This window comes from Anopheles nili, chromosome 2 (genome assembly GCF_943737925.1).
Source record: "Anopheles nili chromosome 2, idAnoNiliSN_F5_01, whole genome shotgun sequence".
Classification (NCBI taxonomy): domain Eukaryota; kingdom Metazoa; phylum Arthropoda; class Insecta; order Diptera; family Culicidae; genus Anopheles; species Anopheles nili.
In genome coordinates this window covers 58718286-58735689 of record NC_071291.1, presented here as the reverse complement: position 1 = coordinate 58735689, position 17404 = coordinate 58718286, and the positions used below count along the sequence as shown (strand labels likewise).

General features: G+C 44.2%; 3 protein-coding genes across 3 annotated transcripts; 1 reads left to right on the top strand and 2 right to left on the bottom strand.

Moving 5' to 3' along the window:
- Nucleotides 1-214: 214 nt before the first annotated feature.
- Nucleotides 215-2586, bottom strand: LOC128720565 (GPI mannosyltransferase 4). Its single transcript, XM_053814238.1, has 3 exons — nt 2442-2586; nt 1417-2356; nt 215-1339 (listed from the first exon to the last, which is right to left on the bottom strand). Exons 1-3 carry the CDS (start codon nt 2584-2586, stop codon nt 397-399), a joined length of 2028 nt encoding a protein of 675 aa, XP_053670213.1. The 3' UTR covers nt 215-396.
- A 4046-nt stretch (nt 2587-6632) lies between these two features.
- Nucleotides 6633-12393, bottom strand: LOC128726986 (esterase E4-like). The gene is made up of 5 exons (XM_053820846.1): nt 12043-12393; nt 7760-8275; nt 7316-7690; nt 6919-7246; nt 6633-6846 (listed from the first exon to the last, which is right to left on the bottom strand). Exons 1-5 carry the CDS (start codon nt 12391-12393, stop codon nt 6662-6664), a joined length of 1755 nt encoding a protein of 584 aa, XP_053676821.1. The 3' UTR covers nt 6633-6661.
- A 115-nt stretch (nt 12394-12508) lies between these two features.
- On the top strand, nt 12509-15818 carry LOC128726978 (glutactin-like). The gene is made up of 6 exons (XM_053820834.1): nt 12509-12566; nt 13834-14018; nt 14091-14243; nt 14303-15202; nt 15274-15610; nt 15686-15818. Exons 1-6 carry the CDS (start codon nt 12509-12511, stop codon nt 15802-15804), a joined length of 1752 nt encoding a protein of 583 aa, XP_053676809.1. The 3' UTR covers nt 15805-15818.
- Nucleotides 15819-17404: the final 1586 nt, after the last annotated feature.

Below are 17404 nucleotides of genomic sequence, written 5' to 3'. Positions count from 1 at the left end.
AAATAAATGTACATAATGGAAATTATGCACTGGTGAGAACGGAATTTACTGCACTGTTCAGTAAAATAAGCTTTTCTCAACTCAACGTCGCGCACGAAACACGCAGAGAAACTACTGTTTTTAATATAAGCTAAGCACAACACATGGCTCAAACAAAGCTCTGTTATTTGTTTTTATTTGCAATTCTTCTTTACATCCACAGCGTTTTATGGAAATGTGCAATGGAATGGTGCAAAAGACCTTAGTTGTCTTAACACTGGCGTGGTTGTTCGAGAGTTTTATTTACTATTTAGCAGTAGTGCAGCTGGAGAAGTAAAATTATGACTAGCTTCGTGTATCACTCCAAACCCATGCAGTTGTTCGTCCGTCACGGGTGGCCGGATAGGAATGCAGCTGTTATTTGATGCGCCGCACTTCGATCCGGTACAGGATTAGACCAAACTGGTGCGCCACCGATGAAAACTGCTTCAGCACACGACCGATGCTGAACGGATTCTGTTCGTCGTCCAGCGCGTAGATCGGACAGGTATCATCCAGTTCGTCCACGTCCGTGTTGATTCCGCACGGGTGCTGGCCGAACATCTTCGGCATCGCTTCGATGGACAGATGAGGATAGAACACCCGCACCTGGCTGTGTTTGATGAGAGTCGCGGTTCGATTGTGGAAAATATCGTTCAGCTGCTCGGACAGACTGGACGGAATAGCAAGATACAGTCGATAGCGCTGGTTGGCACTGATCGAACGCATCTCGCAGACATCGACGAGCAGCTTTAGCTTACGGTATAGATGGTCTAGCTCGAGCGAACCGTACTCGTACAGGAAGAACTGTTTGCTGCGCCGATATTTTTGAGCATTTTCTGGATTCACCAGTAGCGTTTCGGTGCTGGGAAGCCCGACGAAGCACTGGGGCATACTGTAAATGTGACTAGTGACGAGATGAATGTGCACGTTGGACGACCGCACGTCGACTTGTCGGCTGAAGTATTCCGCGAGCTGATATACACCTCCCTGATGCAGGAATCCGTAGAACAGCGTCAGGATGACGTTGGTAGCATACCAAATCTTTAGTAAATACTTTGGGCTCATGATCGGGCAGACTAGTCTGTGGTACAGGAACTGCTTCAGGCGGGACGGCGTTTTAAAGGGATAGGTTGCGCTGAGCCCAAGCTGTAGCTTTGGTGCGTGTAGCAGCACTAATGGAACAGTGATGGGAATCAGGAATCGCGGTTCCTGATGGTTTATCAGCGAGAGGCAAATGATGGGGAAAAAGATCGTCGATAGCATCAGGCCAACGAAAGATTGCGCGCGTGGTAGAGTGGTGTAATCGTTTGAAGCAAATCTGTGAATGAAATAGTCGAAATTTATTATAAGTCGAGTGCACAAGCCACGTGCCAGGTCGGCTTCACGCCAACTCACCGGTACACCATGGAGAGCAGCGAAAAAATGGCAAGAATTCCGAGTACGTTGTACAGCAAAGGCACATTCAATAGTACGTGCGTATAAAAAGGATGCACACCGTGCTGGGCGGTATTGTCCGATATAATGTTATAGCGAATGAAGTTGATCGGCGTGACGACGAAGTTGTTAATGCCTATTTCTTGCCGCTCCAGTTCCGCCATTGTCAGGTAGCCGTAATAAATGGAATCAATAACGATGAACAAAACCAGCGATGGTATGGCCGATAGAACAAATATCATAATACGTAAGTTGAAATCGGTGAACGATACCGTTTTGGTTCCCATGCCCCGCAGCATCCAGTGAAAGACGAGCGGCATCCCAAAAAGGATGAACGTGGGCCGATTGAATACACCCGCCACGCACAGGGTCGCCATTAGAACGCATTTGTTCAGGGAGTGCGATGGGAGAGACATTTTAAGCTTGTGGAATCGCACTTTTTCGACCGTACGTTGGGCTTTACGATACTTTTCTTCAAGAAATTCTCGCTGGTAAATGACGGTGTTGGAATGGATCATACAATCGCTTACAATGTACAGTAACAGCGAGCAGAGAGCCATTTCCAGTGAATTGGAAAATGTGTGTGTAGCGTACACTAATAGCACGTACGAGCTGGCTAGCGTTAGCAGTCGGAATTGGTACTGCAGACCATAGGATCGGCAAATTTTGTACAAACTCCAATCGTTAACAAACGATAGACCAACCATTAGCAATCGAGGGAACACCAGCGTTACGTAGCTCCCCCGGAGATTGATACCGAGATAAAAATTTGAGTACATGGACAAAAAACGTAGAATTGAGAACGGAACTTTCATGCCGAAGTACGTTATGGCCATTGACCGGATAGGGAATGTGGTGTTGAACTCCCATGTTCGCGTAACTTCCAGTCCGTACTCGTCACCTAGAATACAAGAACGTGGTATATATCACGGTTAAAGGTAAAAGGCTAAAAAGCTAAAGATTAAACGTTCAGTTCGACATCATACCTGCTACAACTTCCACCGATTGGAAAAATTCATCGGGATGAATGTATCCTAGCTGCGGCACGAACACAAGCGCGATTCTCAGAAAAGACAGTATGAAATAAGATACCAATGAAGGATCTTTTGGCTTTATAGTTTTAAATTGCATTTTAAGATGTATTGCGTTTTTGTCCGTAAATGCTGATTATTTGGTTTTGAGCGAATCATATGACCGGAGGCGAAAGTTTATTTTCATTGGCTTGTTTGTTTACAATTTTCGTTAGCACTATATCTCCATCTTGACTAAGCACACAAAACGAAATAGCCGGCATGTAAAATTCATTCTTCACATTTCAAGCATGAAATAAACCCTAAAGATCCGAAAAACATTTCACAGAACATAGCTCAAATACATGTTATCAGATAAAATGTTGCAAAACTAGCACCGATAAAAGTATCCACAAAACAATCGCTCACGTATTTTGACACAACAGATGTCACTTTCAAATCACGCATGCTATAAATATGCTGAATTTTGAATAGAATGGAACCATGCTTGATCTTTTAAATTTCAGAATCATACAAAATAATAATGTTGTACCTTGTCTGATTAAAAATTTTAAATACATACAATAAAAAATCTAAGAAGCTTCGAATGATCGAAAGAAAAACATTAGAAAATATTCAATCAAAAACGGCTCTCCTTGAATTTGCGGTTGGGATAGGAGTTTATATAAATTTTCTTCACGATAAAAGCTTGAATTTAATAGCAAATTTGAGATTATACAAATCAGCAACATTATTGATGCCTGTCTTTGAACTTTTGGAAAATATGTGTCATGATAATATTCGTTTTTTCATTAGTTTACGTAACCATGTTATTCAATGCAGTCTGAAATGTTTGTAAAGTTTGTGGGAAAAATTCAAATCTCTTGATGTTAACCGATGCAGTTCATCGATGCATCAAACTTAATTCCATGCCTAGGGAACGTCTTGCAATATATCGGAACAACACTAAAATAAATAACAGTTGCGATCAACTAATTGCTAGCTACGTGAATGATAAAGCTATTTATAAACAATTTATAAGCCAACAATTTCCCAACAGTTAGAACGGCCAACGAATTTATAAACCGCTTACTGTTAATACAAAACCGCCTATACTGTGGCTCTAGGTATGATGTTAATCAAAGCTCCTTTAGCAATTGGAGAGCTTCTAAATGAAATGTGTGGTATCTAGTCTCCAATACTCCACTAACATATGATTTTTATGCCAAAAAAGCATTCAAACAATTTATGAAATGTTACCATTGATCCGTACCGTATTTTTTCAAAAATATTAATAACGTTAAGGCTGCCCGTTCGGACGCACATTGTAGGCAAGTTTCACAGGCTGCACCATGTCGGCCTTTGCGGTACATATTGTCGGTGGTTTCGGCGGGATAGCTGAACTTTCTCCAATGGCAGAAGACGCTATGCCAGCCGCCAACATGTTCAATTGTCTCACGCGCTTATCGTGTAGTTTTTCGGCCACTCGCAGTGACGTTCCCGTTGGAATAATGTCTGCCTGAGCTCGCATCGTGGCTTCATGACTACAAGACAGGCACCGCAGTGGCTCCTTGCTAAGTTTGATCGTTGTTGCTGCCGCCAGGATATGACCGTCTATAGTGCGGCGTACATTGTTCACCAGCGTGTGTACGTACGTGAACCGGCGTCGTATTCGCGTTTCCAACCGCTGCATCTCGTTTTGTTCGGTTTTCCTATCCAGCTCTGCGTTGATCACGTTCAGCTGCATTAAAATGGCGTTCAGTTCGTTGTTAAAGTACTCCACGCGGGCATCCATCAGGCTTTGCAGTTCTCCGATGGTTCTGTGGAACGTTTCCTTCGGCAGACGGGTCTGGAAGTGATCATAATCGACTCGATTGTCAACCCGATGGTCCAGTTCGATAAGATGAGCACTCGTCGCTGCATGCTCCGTATTCAACCGATCGTTGATGTCCATCATTCTATGCCGCAGGTCAGAATTTTGCTCCCAGCCGACATCCCGGATGGTTTGTGCCGTCGATTTCAAACCTTCGATCTCAACCTTGAGCATGCTGCACTCACGGATCACTTCGTCAAGTTGCTTGCTGCGTTGCTTCATGGTGGCTTCAAGATCCTCGATTCTTTCCTGCGAAGAGCTAAACAGCTCCTCAAATTCTCTTTGCCAAACGGCACGTATGCTGTCGGAGGTCAGCTCAAGTGAGATACTTGATGCCGTCGATTCATCCCCGGACGCGATCGCATCTGGTAGAGGTAGCCGTGCTATAAGACTCGAGAGAACCGTGCGTATGGTGTCGATTTCCTTGCCCAAGTCAGGTTCCGGCTGGTGTTTGATTGTGCTGCGGCGTTGCGTGTTCGGTCTCACCGAGTCCGGCGCGGCGTAACGATAGAAGTTCACCGGAACGATGGCATCCATGTTGGATGGGCGTGATGATCTCAGGACGCTGACTGAGCTGCAATGAGCGCGAAACCCAGGGATGGTTTCTTTTAACGCCCGATTTATGTTGTCCAGCTGGGCGCGCATAATCGTCATCTCTCCACCGTCCATGTACGGCAAGAAGGTCTTTTCCATCCTCGAAAACTCCAACACCGTATCGAAGGCCATCGACGTCAGCTTGGCAACCGACTCGTCGATCTTATCAAGACGATTGGCTAGCGATAGGTAATCGAGAGGTGCTTCGGGGTCTGTGTGCAGGGATGAGTTTCTATTGCTACGGAACAGTGCCAACTGCTCAACGGACGGTAGAATGGCTTTGCTTATTCTGTCCTGTTCTCCAAGCTGACTCCGAAGGTCTTCCACAGAGCTTTGCAGTTGCGAAATGGTACCGAGCAGCTCATGGTAGTCTTTAGATTCCACAAAAGAAGTATTTCGCTCCGGGTCTTCCTGCACACTCGTCAATGATGACTTCGGTGACACGTGTTCTTCTGTACGATCGGGAGATTCGTCTAGGCGATTTTTAGATTCCGGAAAAGAAATAATAGGCTCCGGGTCTTCCTGTTCACTCGTCGATAATGCTTCTGTTGATGGGTTCGGTGACACGTGTTCTTCGGTACGATCGGGAGATTCATCTCGATGAATGTTGGATATTACTTCTTCCTTCGTGATATGTAGGGAATCCGTTTGAGATTGCTGTTCTATCGCACAATGCTGAACCTGATTAACTGGCACATTCTCAAGGTTCAGCCGGCGTAATATTGCCAACAACACTTGGTGTAGTAATGTGAAATTTAGATTTCCAGCTTCTGGAGAACCGATGGCTGCGCCCAGGAGCTCAGAACACGTTAAAGATTCCCAACATGCAGCCATTTTTGGCATCACTATCTAACTGCATTAAGCATGGGTTACTTAGATGACTCCTTGTTCGATACTACATAAAAAAAATCGGACGTGCGTGCTTTTTTGAATATTCTTATTTATGCTTCATACTATACAACGACATAAAGGCTATTCTCTTGCAGCCCACGATGCACCTTTTTATATAAGGCAATTGATTTATACAGATGTTGGCCTTGGAAATAGTCGCTCACATATATTAGCATTTCTGATGTACTTTGAGCTGATATACTGAATGTGTTTAGAATGTATGTTAAATATAAAATTGCAAACTGGGGCTATCGTATGTTATGATAAACATATAAGCAGCTTTTTATTATTATCGTAGAACCTCGCGCGATAAGATACACTTAACTAGAAGCATAATAAGGTGTATGTAACCAGCAGTATGGTTCAAATGCTTAGTACCGTTGCTAAATGAAACGAAAGGCCGATAACATCGTAATTGGTTATCCATCATTGTTCATTTAATATCACTAATGACAATAAATTCAGCAACTACTCATCAACAGCTAACTGATATTTGATAACCAAGATTGATTTATTGATCATTAATAGATAATGGATATAGTTGAACAACTAATATGGGAGAGAAGCGTATATATCGGATTGCTATAGTAATTGATTGATTACATATTACATTGGCTTTGAATGTTTAATGTAATGCTTGCTTATTGATTCAGTAATACCACGATGCCGCTCAACATACATAGGCAATTAAGTGAGAAAGCTTTTCTGTTTTTTTTATTTATTTAAAAACTGAAATGAAGAAAAAACGTGTTAAATAATGTTGCCTGTAGAAAATAAAACCAATCACTGGAAACATCAATTTCTTTGTTTATTATTTCCAACTTCAAAACTATATTATTTATTGTATGAAGCTGCTTACTATACTAAACATTAGAGCTAAACTAGCAGCTAGATATGAAACGTGCAACAAACTAGCGGTGGAACGCTGGTGTCTTGCCTTATCGGTGGATGCCGTGAATTCGTTGAAATAATTTTGAAATTCCTCGCACTGTTTGCCTATTTTAAGGTACGGACCGTTGAAATCTGCAATAGTTTAATAAAAAAAATAAAAGTAGCAGAGAAACCTATTGCTGTTTGGGCTATGGGCAAACTTACGTGCAACAGGGCTCCAGGTTTTCTGCACTGCCGATGCTGTTGGTCGTCCACGCATGGCAAACGTAGTCCACAGATCAACCATCGTTTTAGCGACCTCCGTATCTTGTTGATCGAGACGATACCCAAGAGGAAACAGATAGAACAGATCCTCGGCATGAAACGAGTTGTTATGGTAAGGGTAGTAGAAGTCTTGTTGGTTCGAAAAATTGTATATCGATGGGGTGCCACTGTAGTCGAAGCTGTACAAATAAACTTTATCCGGGTTGGCGTGCGCGAAACGTGTAACGTCCTGCAAAACGGGTGCTTTAATGGCGAGATTGCCACATATCTGCAGAGAAAAAGTGTTGCAAAATATAGCTATGACTACTAAATATTTATTCACGTTTGGTTTACTTACGTCCACCAATCCAGGGAGAAGTTCTGTGTAGTTCGCCCGATGTATCTCTGTCGTGAGGAACGTGCCGAAAAGTTGATGCCAGGTATGCGATCCATCGTTTGAGCCTGCTCCAAAGCGCTCGTTGATCGTGTCGATTAATTGCACCAGCTCCCAGGACGATTGAATGTTCTCCGGCTTGTACGAGAGTCCGTATTTGTAGACTCCTTCCCAAAACAACAGTCCTTCCTGTGAGGTGGTTCCAGCCATAATCTCGACATTCCGGAACGCGTTGCGTGTTAACGTTTTAGGATGTTTTGGCATAAAAGGTGATGCTTCTCCAATTACAATGCAAGCTCCGGACACATCCGGGAAGCCGGTGATGTTAAACTGAGTGTTCTAGAAGATGATGTTGATGATGTATTAAGCTTAATCATGGATGCACAGATGCGTTTGTGAGCTGCTTACTTTGTGATCCTCGTAAGCTTCCATTAACCTAAGCGCAGATACGGATCTGAGACAATCTTCCATGGACTCTGCGGGTCGGTCACAGTTTACGCGACGTGCAATGTCAAGGGCACCTTCTTTAGGAGATTTACACGTGGCCCAAGGAGCAAACACCGACCCAGACTGGATGATGGCCCGGTGGAACAGATCATCTCGCACGGTGGGGCTGTAGAGTAACGCCGATACTGCTGCTGCACCTGCCGACTCGCCAAAAATCGTAACAGAAGTCCGATCGCCACCAAAAAAGCGAATGTAGCTGGACACCCACTCGAGGGCGGCGATGATATCGTACATGGCCATATTTCCGGGAATGTTGGCCGTGCCAGTGGAGAGAAAACCCAACGGCCCGAGCCGGTACTGAATGGAAACAAGCACGATGTCCTTTTCCAGCAGGTAATCCGGTTCGAAGATTGAGGCCGCACCGGTGACAAAGCCACCGCCGTGAATAAACACCATAACGGGTCGATTGTCAGTTGTCTGAGGGAAAATGGGAAAAGCTATCAGCGCGGCGCGGTGAAACGCGAAACGGTCAAACGGAACTGAAACCAGAACACTTCGCTTGCCACTTTAAAACACTATAAAATTACAGTGTTTGATGGAATGGTTTAGTGAGGGTTCACCAAAAAACAGATGTATGATCATTAAGTCCTTACATTTTGCGTGTAAACCGAAAGTGTAAGGCAATCTTCGGTAATTAAACCCCCGGCGGTGTCCAAACCAATCTGAGGACATGGTGATCCTGGCAACGCTGCGTTGTACACCCCACTCCACGGTCTCACGGGCACCGGATTTCGGAACCTTTGCTGGCCCGTTGGGGCTTCAGCGTAGCGTATGTTGTAGAATTTGAAAATTTCTCGATCGGTCCAGGCTGTACGACCGCGCGTTCCTTGTACCGTACCGAGGCCATCAATCACCACAATCGGTGAGTTCTGTTGACTCCTAACATGAGCGCTCTGTAGCAGCAGCAGCACTAGGCTAACCGATAACAGGTCGACAGCTATCCACTGCACACGCATTTGAACGGCCCGAAACAAGTGGTTATACGAGCGACGATAACACCTTTCACTGCACAGGAATGCGCACCTTTCACGACGGTCAATTGGCGACTAAGCGGTGATCCACCAAGTTGGCTCCTTTTTGTAACCTCAGCGACAAGGTTCTGGCGGTTCTTGTTCACACTTTCCTACCTAAATCGCGTGAGATAGTGCGACGTTCCTATGACGAATCATGCGGAAAACATGATAGATAGAGTACGTCAAAGATATCGGGACGGTGTTTTCCTCACGCTGAGCTTGTGATATTAGTCACAAAAAAGTAACAGGCTAGTGTCTAAATTGGAGACCGGCGATGGAATTTTATGTGATCGTAGACTCAATTGTAGGTAAGAAAAAGCGTGCCACGTACGATAACGTAGCGAACCAAATGCCAATCAATCTAACAAAACATCGTTTTTATGTATGTTTTATGACGATTTCGATGAATGGTGGTACCGCTGACAGTGTAGTGTTTGTGAACTATATTTCGAGGAATTATGTACAACGAAAAAATATATATCAAGCAACTAAGTGGAATATGACCGGTAAGGTATTATGCCACTGGTCTTAAAAGCCACTGGCTCTAATCTTAATTGTTTGAAAACTGTGTGGCAACATGGTCAGTTGCAACCTATAAATAAATATGGCAAGAGAAACGGTCATTCTTGATAGCTTGGTATTGCTTGAAATCAGAGTTATGATAATAAAATGAAAAAGATAACAGCGAGCGATAAGATACGGCATATGAAATAAAGACCGAGTTCGCAATTATGGATATTGATGGATTGAAAATTACATGCTCTTCATGCGATTCTTTGCAGATAAATTGATCTCTTACCGTAGTGTATGTTTTTGAGTTGAATGCCTGCTTGGCTAGTGAATGGGCGAACTGAAATGGTTACAAATTTAAATTACAATTGAGTAGTTCTAGTAGAATGTGGCTCACTTTACTCTCTACTAAATTGTTTCCGCGTTAGTTGCATCGTGGACGTTATCGTACAATATTGTTGCAGTTACAGGGTGATCATAATAATTAGCAATAGCTGCACACGACGTACTAAAACTTGATATGAACTGAAACAAATTTTAGCAAACACAAAGAAATCCTAAACGGTTACATATGTCTTAAAAAATGTGAGGAAAAATCAACAAAACTTTCGCAAAGCCTTAATTTGATGGCTGATTTTAAACTTTCAATTTCACATGTTTTCATTTATTACTTTAAATTAAATTTTACATCATAATTCGGTGTGATCGCTTAAACTGAAATACAATAAAGTACACTGCATAAAATTGCATTTGAATGTGCACAGCTTTATTTTCTTTTCTTGATGGAAAAGAAGCACAAATAGGATACTACAAGAGGAATGCTATAAATTGAAAAACAATGGTGGGTGTTACTTTCGTCGTTCAACTGCGATTTAAGCTATTAATCGTGTGGAATATTGTGTAAAATCAGAGGAGCGTAATTACTGCAACGAATACTAGCAAAAGAATAGATAGAGTGTTTTGGAAATTTGCAGCCATCGATCGCTCGTGAACGCTAACGGCGTATTCATCGTAGAAATTGGTGCCAATAGTGAATGGATTATTAATGTGCAGATATGGACCAGTAGGACCTAAAAGGAAAAATAAAATGGATTCAAATACCAGCAAATTGGTTTGCACAATCACAATGCACAACATTGCATCTTCTTACCGTTCACAACTGGCCACGTTGGTACTCCTCTGGATGACGTAGGTACACCATCCGTCGCAAAGGACGTCCAGAAATCTAGCATTATTTCGGACATTAGCGTGTCTGCGGCATTAAGATTGGTAACTTCCGGCGGGAAAGGGAATAAGTAGATATTTTCATCCGAGTGATGTGCACCGCCCTTGAACGGGTAGTGTGAGGTGTCGGCACCATAACCGAAACGCGTGTGCTCTCCCTGATAGTCGAATGAATAGAGATAAGTTCGCTTCTGACTGTGTTTTACGTTGGTTTGAACATCACGAAACAGGGGGGCTTTAATAACAATTGTTCCAGCAATCTGTATAAAAAAACCGGTAATAAAAAAGTGTGTTAAACATAACAAGGTAATAGAGTAAACAATAAAATGAATTATTTCACGAAAACAAAAAAACACTTGCATCAATCAATCCATCCAAGAGCCGTGTGAAGTTTCCACTCTTGAGGTCCTGCTCGCTGAATAAGGATTCCACTTCATAGCCCGTGAGAGCACCGCCATGTTCGTCGATACCAAGGATGCGGTTTATAGTATCGATGACATCGAATTGATTGAACTGCGTATTACCGATCATTTGCGACGCGGCCAGCATATCGTAAATGCCCGTCATCATGAAGGATCCGTCGTGTTGCGTGACGCCCGCCATCATGTTTAAATCCGTGCGCACCTGTCCCGATCTTATAACATTGAAAGGATCCGCGTTGAGAAAACCAGAGGGACCACCGACTACCATTCCGCAGCCACCGATATTGTTGAGGCCTTGATTTGCCATTCGTTCTTGCTGTAAAATTGGTGACAACAAAAAAAAAAAGAAGATTGTTAAATGTGGCTGCAAAATGCGCCTCACATTGCGTCACGTGTACCGAGTGCATTTCAAGCGCCATGACAAGCGCAAAAACCGGTAAATCTTGGAGACATTTTTCGACATCCTCTATCGGTCGCACCGTTTCGCAACCGGCCAATTTTGCGATTTCTTTTGCATTCTCCACAGGGTTGGGATCAACGGCCCACGCGCTACTTGAGCCACCCGACTGCAGGATGACTTGTGAAAAGTAGCTTTGTGGGACCAGCGGACTGTACAGCAGGGCGCTGACGGCCGCCCCGCCAGCAGATTGCCCAAAGACTGTAACCCGTTGTGGATCCCCTCCAAAGCCTGCGATATGGTTCTGCACCCACTGCAGCGCCATTATGATGTCGAGCATGGCGGCATTCCCTGGGATGGTTGGTGTCATGGTGGAAAGAAAGCCAAGCGCACCGAGCCGGTACTGTACGGCCACTAGCAGGACGTCCCGTTCGAGGAAATAGTTGGGTGGATATAGTGCAGCGAGCCCGACTGAGAATGATCCTCCGTGGATGTACACCATCACGGGATACTGGGCTGTTATCTGTGCGATTTGAACAAAACAAAAGAAAAACACCCACTTGCATGAGTAAGACTTTGATTCGCTTAGATGCTGTTATCGAGCGGAAAGTGACTTACATTTTTCGTATACACAGATACCGAGAGACAATCTTCGAGGTCGGAGACATTACCTTCAGGATTCTGTGTGGTTACGCCAAGCTGTGGACATGCCCGTCCTGGCATGGAGACGTCTTTTACACCAGTCCACGGTGAAATAGGCACCGGAGCCTTAAACCGACGCTCTCCAACCGGTGGGGCCGCATATGGAATGTTTAGGAACTGATACACGATCTGTTGTGTGCGAGCTGTTACCGTTTCGGATCCCATCACCTGGCCGAGACCCTCAATTGGCACCGTAATGCCATTGGAGGCTGCTGCGAGACACAACACACCGAGCACAACGGGCAAGAAACCCGAAAAGGACGACATTCTGCTAGCGACTACGGTTGCTGGCAACGGCGACACACTTACTGAACCCTCGGGGCCGAAGATCGTTGCTTACCGCAATAAAACGATGTCATGCTTTTTACGATAAGTGATAAGCATGGATAAGCGGGAGCAGCATAAGGTGGTGCTGATAGTAACAAAAGCGGCGTTCGAGAGTGATGCAAATCGTGGTTAAAATTATCCTGCCTTTTGAGTGGCCATAGATAACGATCGATCAAATTGGTAAGCGTTCGCTAATTGATATTGCCGCACGCCATTTGTTTCCGCGTTTTTTAACTTTACCTCATCACACTGATCGCGGATTGCGCCGATAAAAGTCGTTGAAATTTGATTTCGGGCTCAACAAATCGGTTGGATTGAACGCACGAAACTGATTAAAACTACTCCTGCACGTATGGTTCATTTTACGTAATTTCAGATGGCCTAAAACCGGGCTAACGATGGAATTGTATTGGTAACAACCCCGCAAAGATGATTGTTTAAGGAAATTTAGCAAAAAACCTGTTTGGCGAGGTATTTGATGAGGATTTTTTTGCATGTTTGAATACAATATGTGTCTCATAATAGCGTATGTTTTATTTGTTTGATCGATTGCATTCATTTGAATTCCGGTGAGTGCAATGCGGAATAACCGAAAAATAAGGAATGAAAATGTGTTACAGAGATTAAATAAAATAATATAGGGCCTTACCTTTCAACGTTTTGGTTTACGATTGCCCAATCAGCCAAAATGTGTGTTTAATTAAAACTTAAGTATTCAATTATAAAATAAAACCACTTGTTGCAAGGACTTCTCGTTTACATATCGTTTATTTTCAATATCTGATGCACTAAAAAATTGGGCTAGTAAATTCGTCCTCTTTTGATTAATTGTTTGCATTTTACCAATTGGAAGAGTACAATAATAAAAGGGAATAATAGATGAAACTAAGTTTTTTTTAAATTATTACCCAATTATAATAATAAAATGTAATTTACTAGCATCAAATGTTGATGAGCTGCCAAAACTTATGCCCTGAGCCGTATCCACCGTGCTATTGGGAGCTGTTTATTATTGTATTTGGCGTTCTCTCCACTCCCACCGCTACTCTTCCCACAAACATCAACGTTTTGTTGATAAGCGCGCGAGGTTCCATCACACATATTTACCATTCCGGTCTTTGCGGCAAACCGGTTTCGGAACAGCTGTGGTTATCAAGCAGATTCTAGTGCATTGATACAACGAATTCCGGTGGAAGCGATCATCCGGTTCTTGGACAATCTTGGGCATCCGACATCCCACTGTTCGTGAGTATTTTTCAGTTCTACTCTGTCCCGGAATCGGTAGGGAACGTTGCTCTAAGCGCGGCCTTATCGGAGTGTCTGCATGACGAAGTGAAAACGCGATGGCTTACTTCAGGTACTTTTTATTGTTTTTTACAGTGCTAAGTCGGTTACTTCTCGCCATGGCTAATTCGGGAGCTGACGCCAGTTCGCCGATCGTGAACTTGCCAAATTTAGGCGCCTTGCGAGGCTCCACGGGCACAGGTGCATGGACGGGTCGAAAGTTTTCCCAATTTTTGGGGGTGCATTACGCGCAGTCAACCGCCGGTGAAAACCGATTCAAGGTGAGTGGATGTGTGGCATTATCTTAACGGGGGATTTTCACCGAATTATATGCATGCTTGTCTTTCGAACAGCCGCCAAAGAAAGTACAGCCATGGCAAGGAATTAAGGATGCCACCCGTCACGGCATGCCGTGTCCGCAGATGAAGCTTATTTCCTCCTTTAAGGGTAAAGCATTCGTGCCGGATCTGGAGGATTGTTTAACCGTGTCGGTATACAGCTCCGATGTAAGTATCGCCAAAAAGTTTGTCTGAATTAGCTCATCCGATCAAACGATCTTCAACAGCTCGGCGCGAGAAGACCGGTGATGTTTTTCATTCACGGCGGAGGTTTCCATGAAGGCAGTGCGAAAAATCAAACGGCCGAATTTCTGCTGGAACGCGACGTCGTGCTAGTTGTCGTTCAGTATCGTTTGGGTCCGCTCGGATTTCTTGCGACAAAAACGGAAGCAATTCCCGGCAATGTGGCCCTGATGGATCTTACGCTTGCCCTCGAATGGGTGCAGGAATATGTGGAGCATTTCGGTGGTGATCCAAACAGCGTGACCGTGTTTGGCCAGTCGGCAGGAGCGGCCGCCATATCGGCACTTTTGTACAGCCCCAAGGTAGCGGAGGGACTGTTTCACAAAGTCATACTACAGTCGGCTGGATCCGCTTCGCCCTGGGTTTGGGATACGAATCCCGTCGATAGCGCGCACGATGTGGCAATCAATGCCGGGTGTCCTGATTCTGCTTCCCAGGAGGAGGTGGAAGAGTTTCTACAAACGGTCGATGTGTGGACGTTGTTACGGAGCTTTATTGATCTTAAAGTGCAGCGAAGCGTGTCGCAGGGCTTGGATCACGTCGGTGGCAATCGACTCATTACCGGAGATTATCACGGCTTCCTGCCACAAACGCCGTGGGATTGTATGAAGCAAGGAAAGATACGGAAAAATCTCCCAATGATGGCTGGTGTGACCAAGCACGAAGGCACATTTCTCCTGACGACCGTGTACGATCACTTCAAGCGCACGGGCCAGCTGGATGATCCGAATTTCACCAGATATTTTCTGGTGGATGCAATCAATAAATTTCTAGGTGCAAGCGATGCAACGGGAGCATTGGGCGGTTATGAGACGCGAACGTTGTTCTCGTCGGAGGAACTGAAAAGTGGCAGCTTTGGTGAGATGGCTGATGGGTTGATTGATGTGAGGAAATGTCCTTCTCCTTATTTATAGTACAAGCATATTTAATATGATGTTCTTTTTCATCTTTTAAGCTTGCCGGAACCATTCTAATAAAAGCCCCACTTTTACGAGAAGCGCAAGCAAGTGCGAGGTTCAACCCGAACAGTACATTCCTCTACTCGTTCGATTATGCCGGTGAGAAGACACGGTTTGGATACGGAAGCGATACGTCCCATTATCCCTTCGAGGGTGGTGTCCACCATTCAGACGATAAGATGTACCTGTTTCCGTATCCGCCTGGGAACGCAGATGTGCTGAACGAAAAGGATACGGCCATGGCCAAGCTGATGGTTGATCTATGGACATCGTTTGCAGCGGAAGGAATACCGAAATCGGATCATCTGACCGTCCAATGGGATGCAATGAAAAGTGAGCGATCTCATTGATACTGCGTACACGTATGCACAAAACTTACCGCATCGTTTTTTTTAAATTTCCGCACAGATTACGCAGGTCCGTACTTACACATAAATGATCCGCCCAGCATCGGAGACAACTATTACGAAGAATTTACGGTAGCGAGCGACGAGAAGCGAAAGAAACGTAATAAGGATAGCGTGTAGACAATCGTACGGAGAATTTTCAGTTATTCGCGGTACGCGTTAGTTGTTTTTCTATCACACATGGGTTAAGGAAGGTTTTTTTGTTACAAGCAATTTAGCACAAATAAAAGCGTAAAGTAGAATTTGTAGAAATTGGAATGTTGAAATAACTCGGAACAGAATTTCGACGGAAAGGTACAAAGAAAACAAATCTAATGAGCTGGAACTTCCGCAAAACGAAAACAGTATCATGGAATCCTAGCCTTAATGAACAGAAGCAAGGAGACAGAACTAAAATGGTGAGCAAAAGCGTACCATAGCAATAGGAAGTTATAACAAGGAAGCGGATGTGATTGAACCTAGTCGTCCACGAAGCAGGGCGGAAGCGTACGCACAACTCGTGCTTTGAATAGATGAAAAGGGAAAGGTAATGATTTTTGTTACTTACACAGGTCAAAAACACTTACTCCCTGCACCATGAGATGGGGTGCTCAGAAATGTATCCTTTGTGCTCCTTTGTGGAACGTTTCCATGCGAGAGAGACACAAAACGTGCGCTTTTGCCTACCGGCCGTGGGATGATGAGTCTAGGAGATGGAAAATATGCTGTGGGAAGCAAAACGGCGAAAATTATGGTCCTAGACACGGTGACACATTTTACATGCGGCCTGGTAAATCGCCCCTGAACTCCCGCACTGTATCGGAAGTGGGCGGAGATTTGCGCGGCAAATTTCCTTGTCCGTAGGTGCGTTTGACACATTTTAAACGCGGGTGTGTCGACCGCTTTCCGTGAACCGCAATCAACGCTTTTGTCACCCCAGCGGTCGGGGTGCGCTGGTGAAAGGCGGCCACGTTTACCGACACACGAGAGGCGAAGGATACGATTTCAATAATCGTCACCTTTTCGGGCTATTGTTTGCAATGAAAGCCCAGTGCTTCCGGTGACATAGTAGGCGTTTTTGATTCCTTTTTCACACTAACAATGAGGCCCTGGGTTATTATTACAAAGGATGTTATTTTTTCTCTCATTCGTTGTTTTCCTGCAATTACAGGATTTTCCTTTCTTGTTCATTTTTAAAAGAGGAAATCAGTACGGATATTCGGAACCCCATGCACGGGGTAGTTTGGAAGTTTTTTTTTGTGACGAATCCTATCCAAATACATCCTGCCAGTGTCAGGCACAATGGCATCGTTCACAATCCTTACTTTAACCGAGGGGTGTGCAGACAGGTAGGTTTGTCCACCGGATTTTTTTCCCTGCTTGTAAGTGACTCAAGAGGCTGGATGAGGATCCTCGGAGTGGTCGATGGACCCTTTTCTGAAAGTATCTGATTTGAATGGATTTGCTTTGTAAAAGGAAAATCAATCGAGCGTGATTGTGCTCGTGACGGTTGTGAAGGAAAAGTCGAACGTCGTCTATTGTGCGCGGTTGTTATTTTTTTAATGAACTTCCGCTACTATAAACGCTAGATGTTAATAATGATTCGCAGTTCCTGTCCCATTAGTATAGAATTTTAATGAACAGCAGACCTGCAAACTCGCGCTTAACTTTTTACGTGCGAGAGCAATACCGCAATATGGAAAACTGTGTACTGTTTTAGCATATATTTTACCATGCAGTT

Bases quoted from the DNA above. Each gene is read 5' to 3' on its own strand.
- LOC128720565 (XM_053814238.1), bottom strand. From the start codon at position 2,586: ATGCAATTTAAAACTATAAAGCCAAAAGATCCTTCATTGGTATCTTAT. The intron at 2,357-2,441 runs GTATGATGTCGA...CTTGTATTCTAG, and splicing joins ATCGGTGGAAGTTGTAGCAG to GTGACGAGTACGGACTGGAA. The intron at 1,340-1,416 runs GTGAGTTGGCGT...TTTCATTCACAG, and splicing joins CTGCTCTCCATGGTGTACCG to ATTTGCTTCAAACGATTACA.
- LOC128726978 (XM_053820834.1), top strand. From the start codon at position 12,509: ATGGATAAGCGGGAGCAGCATAAGGTGGTGCTGATAGTAACAAAAGCG. The intron at 15,203-15,273 runs GTGAGGAAATGT...TCATCTTTTAAG, and splicing joins TGGCTGATGGGTTGATTGAT to CTTGCCGGAACCATTCTAAT. The intron at 15,611-15,685 runs GTGAGCGATCTC...ATTTCCGCACAG, and splicing joins CCAATGGGATGCAATGAAAA to ATTACGCAGGTCCGTACTTA.
- LOC128726986 (XM_053820846.1), bottom strand. From the start codon at position 12,393: ATGTCGTCCTTTTCGGGTTTCTTGCCCGTTGTGCTCGGTGTGTTGTGT. The intron at 8,276-12,042 runs GTAAGTCACTTT...ATTTTCCCTCAG, and splicing joins TATCTGTGTATACGAAAAAT to ACAACTGACAATCGACCCGT. The intron at 6,847-6,918 runs GTAAGTTTGCCC...AAACTATTGCAG, and splicing joins AACCTGGAGCCCTGTTGCAC to ATTTCAACGGTCCGTACCTT.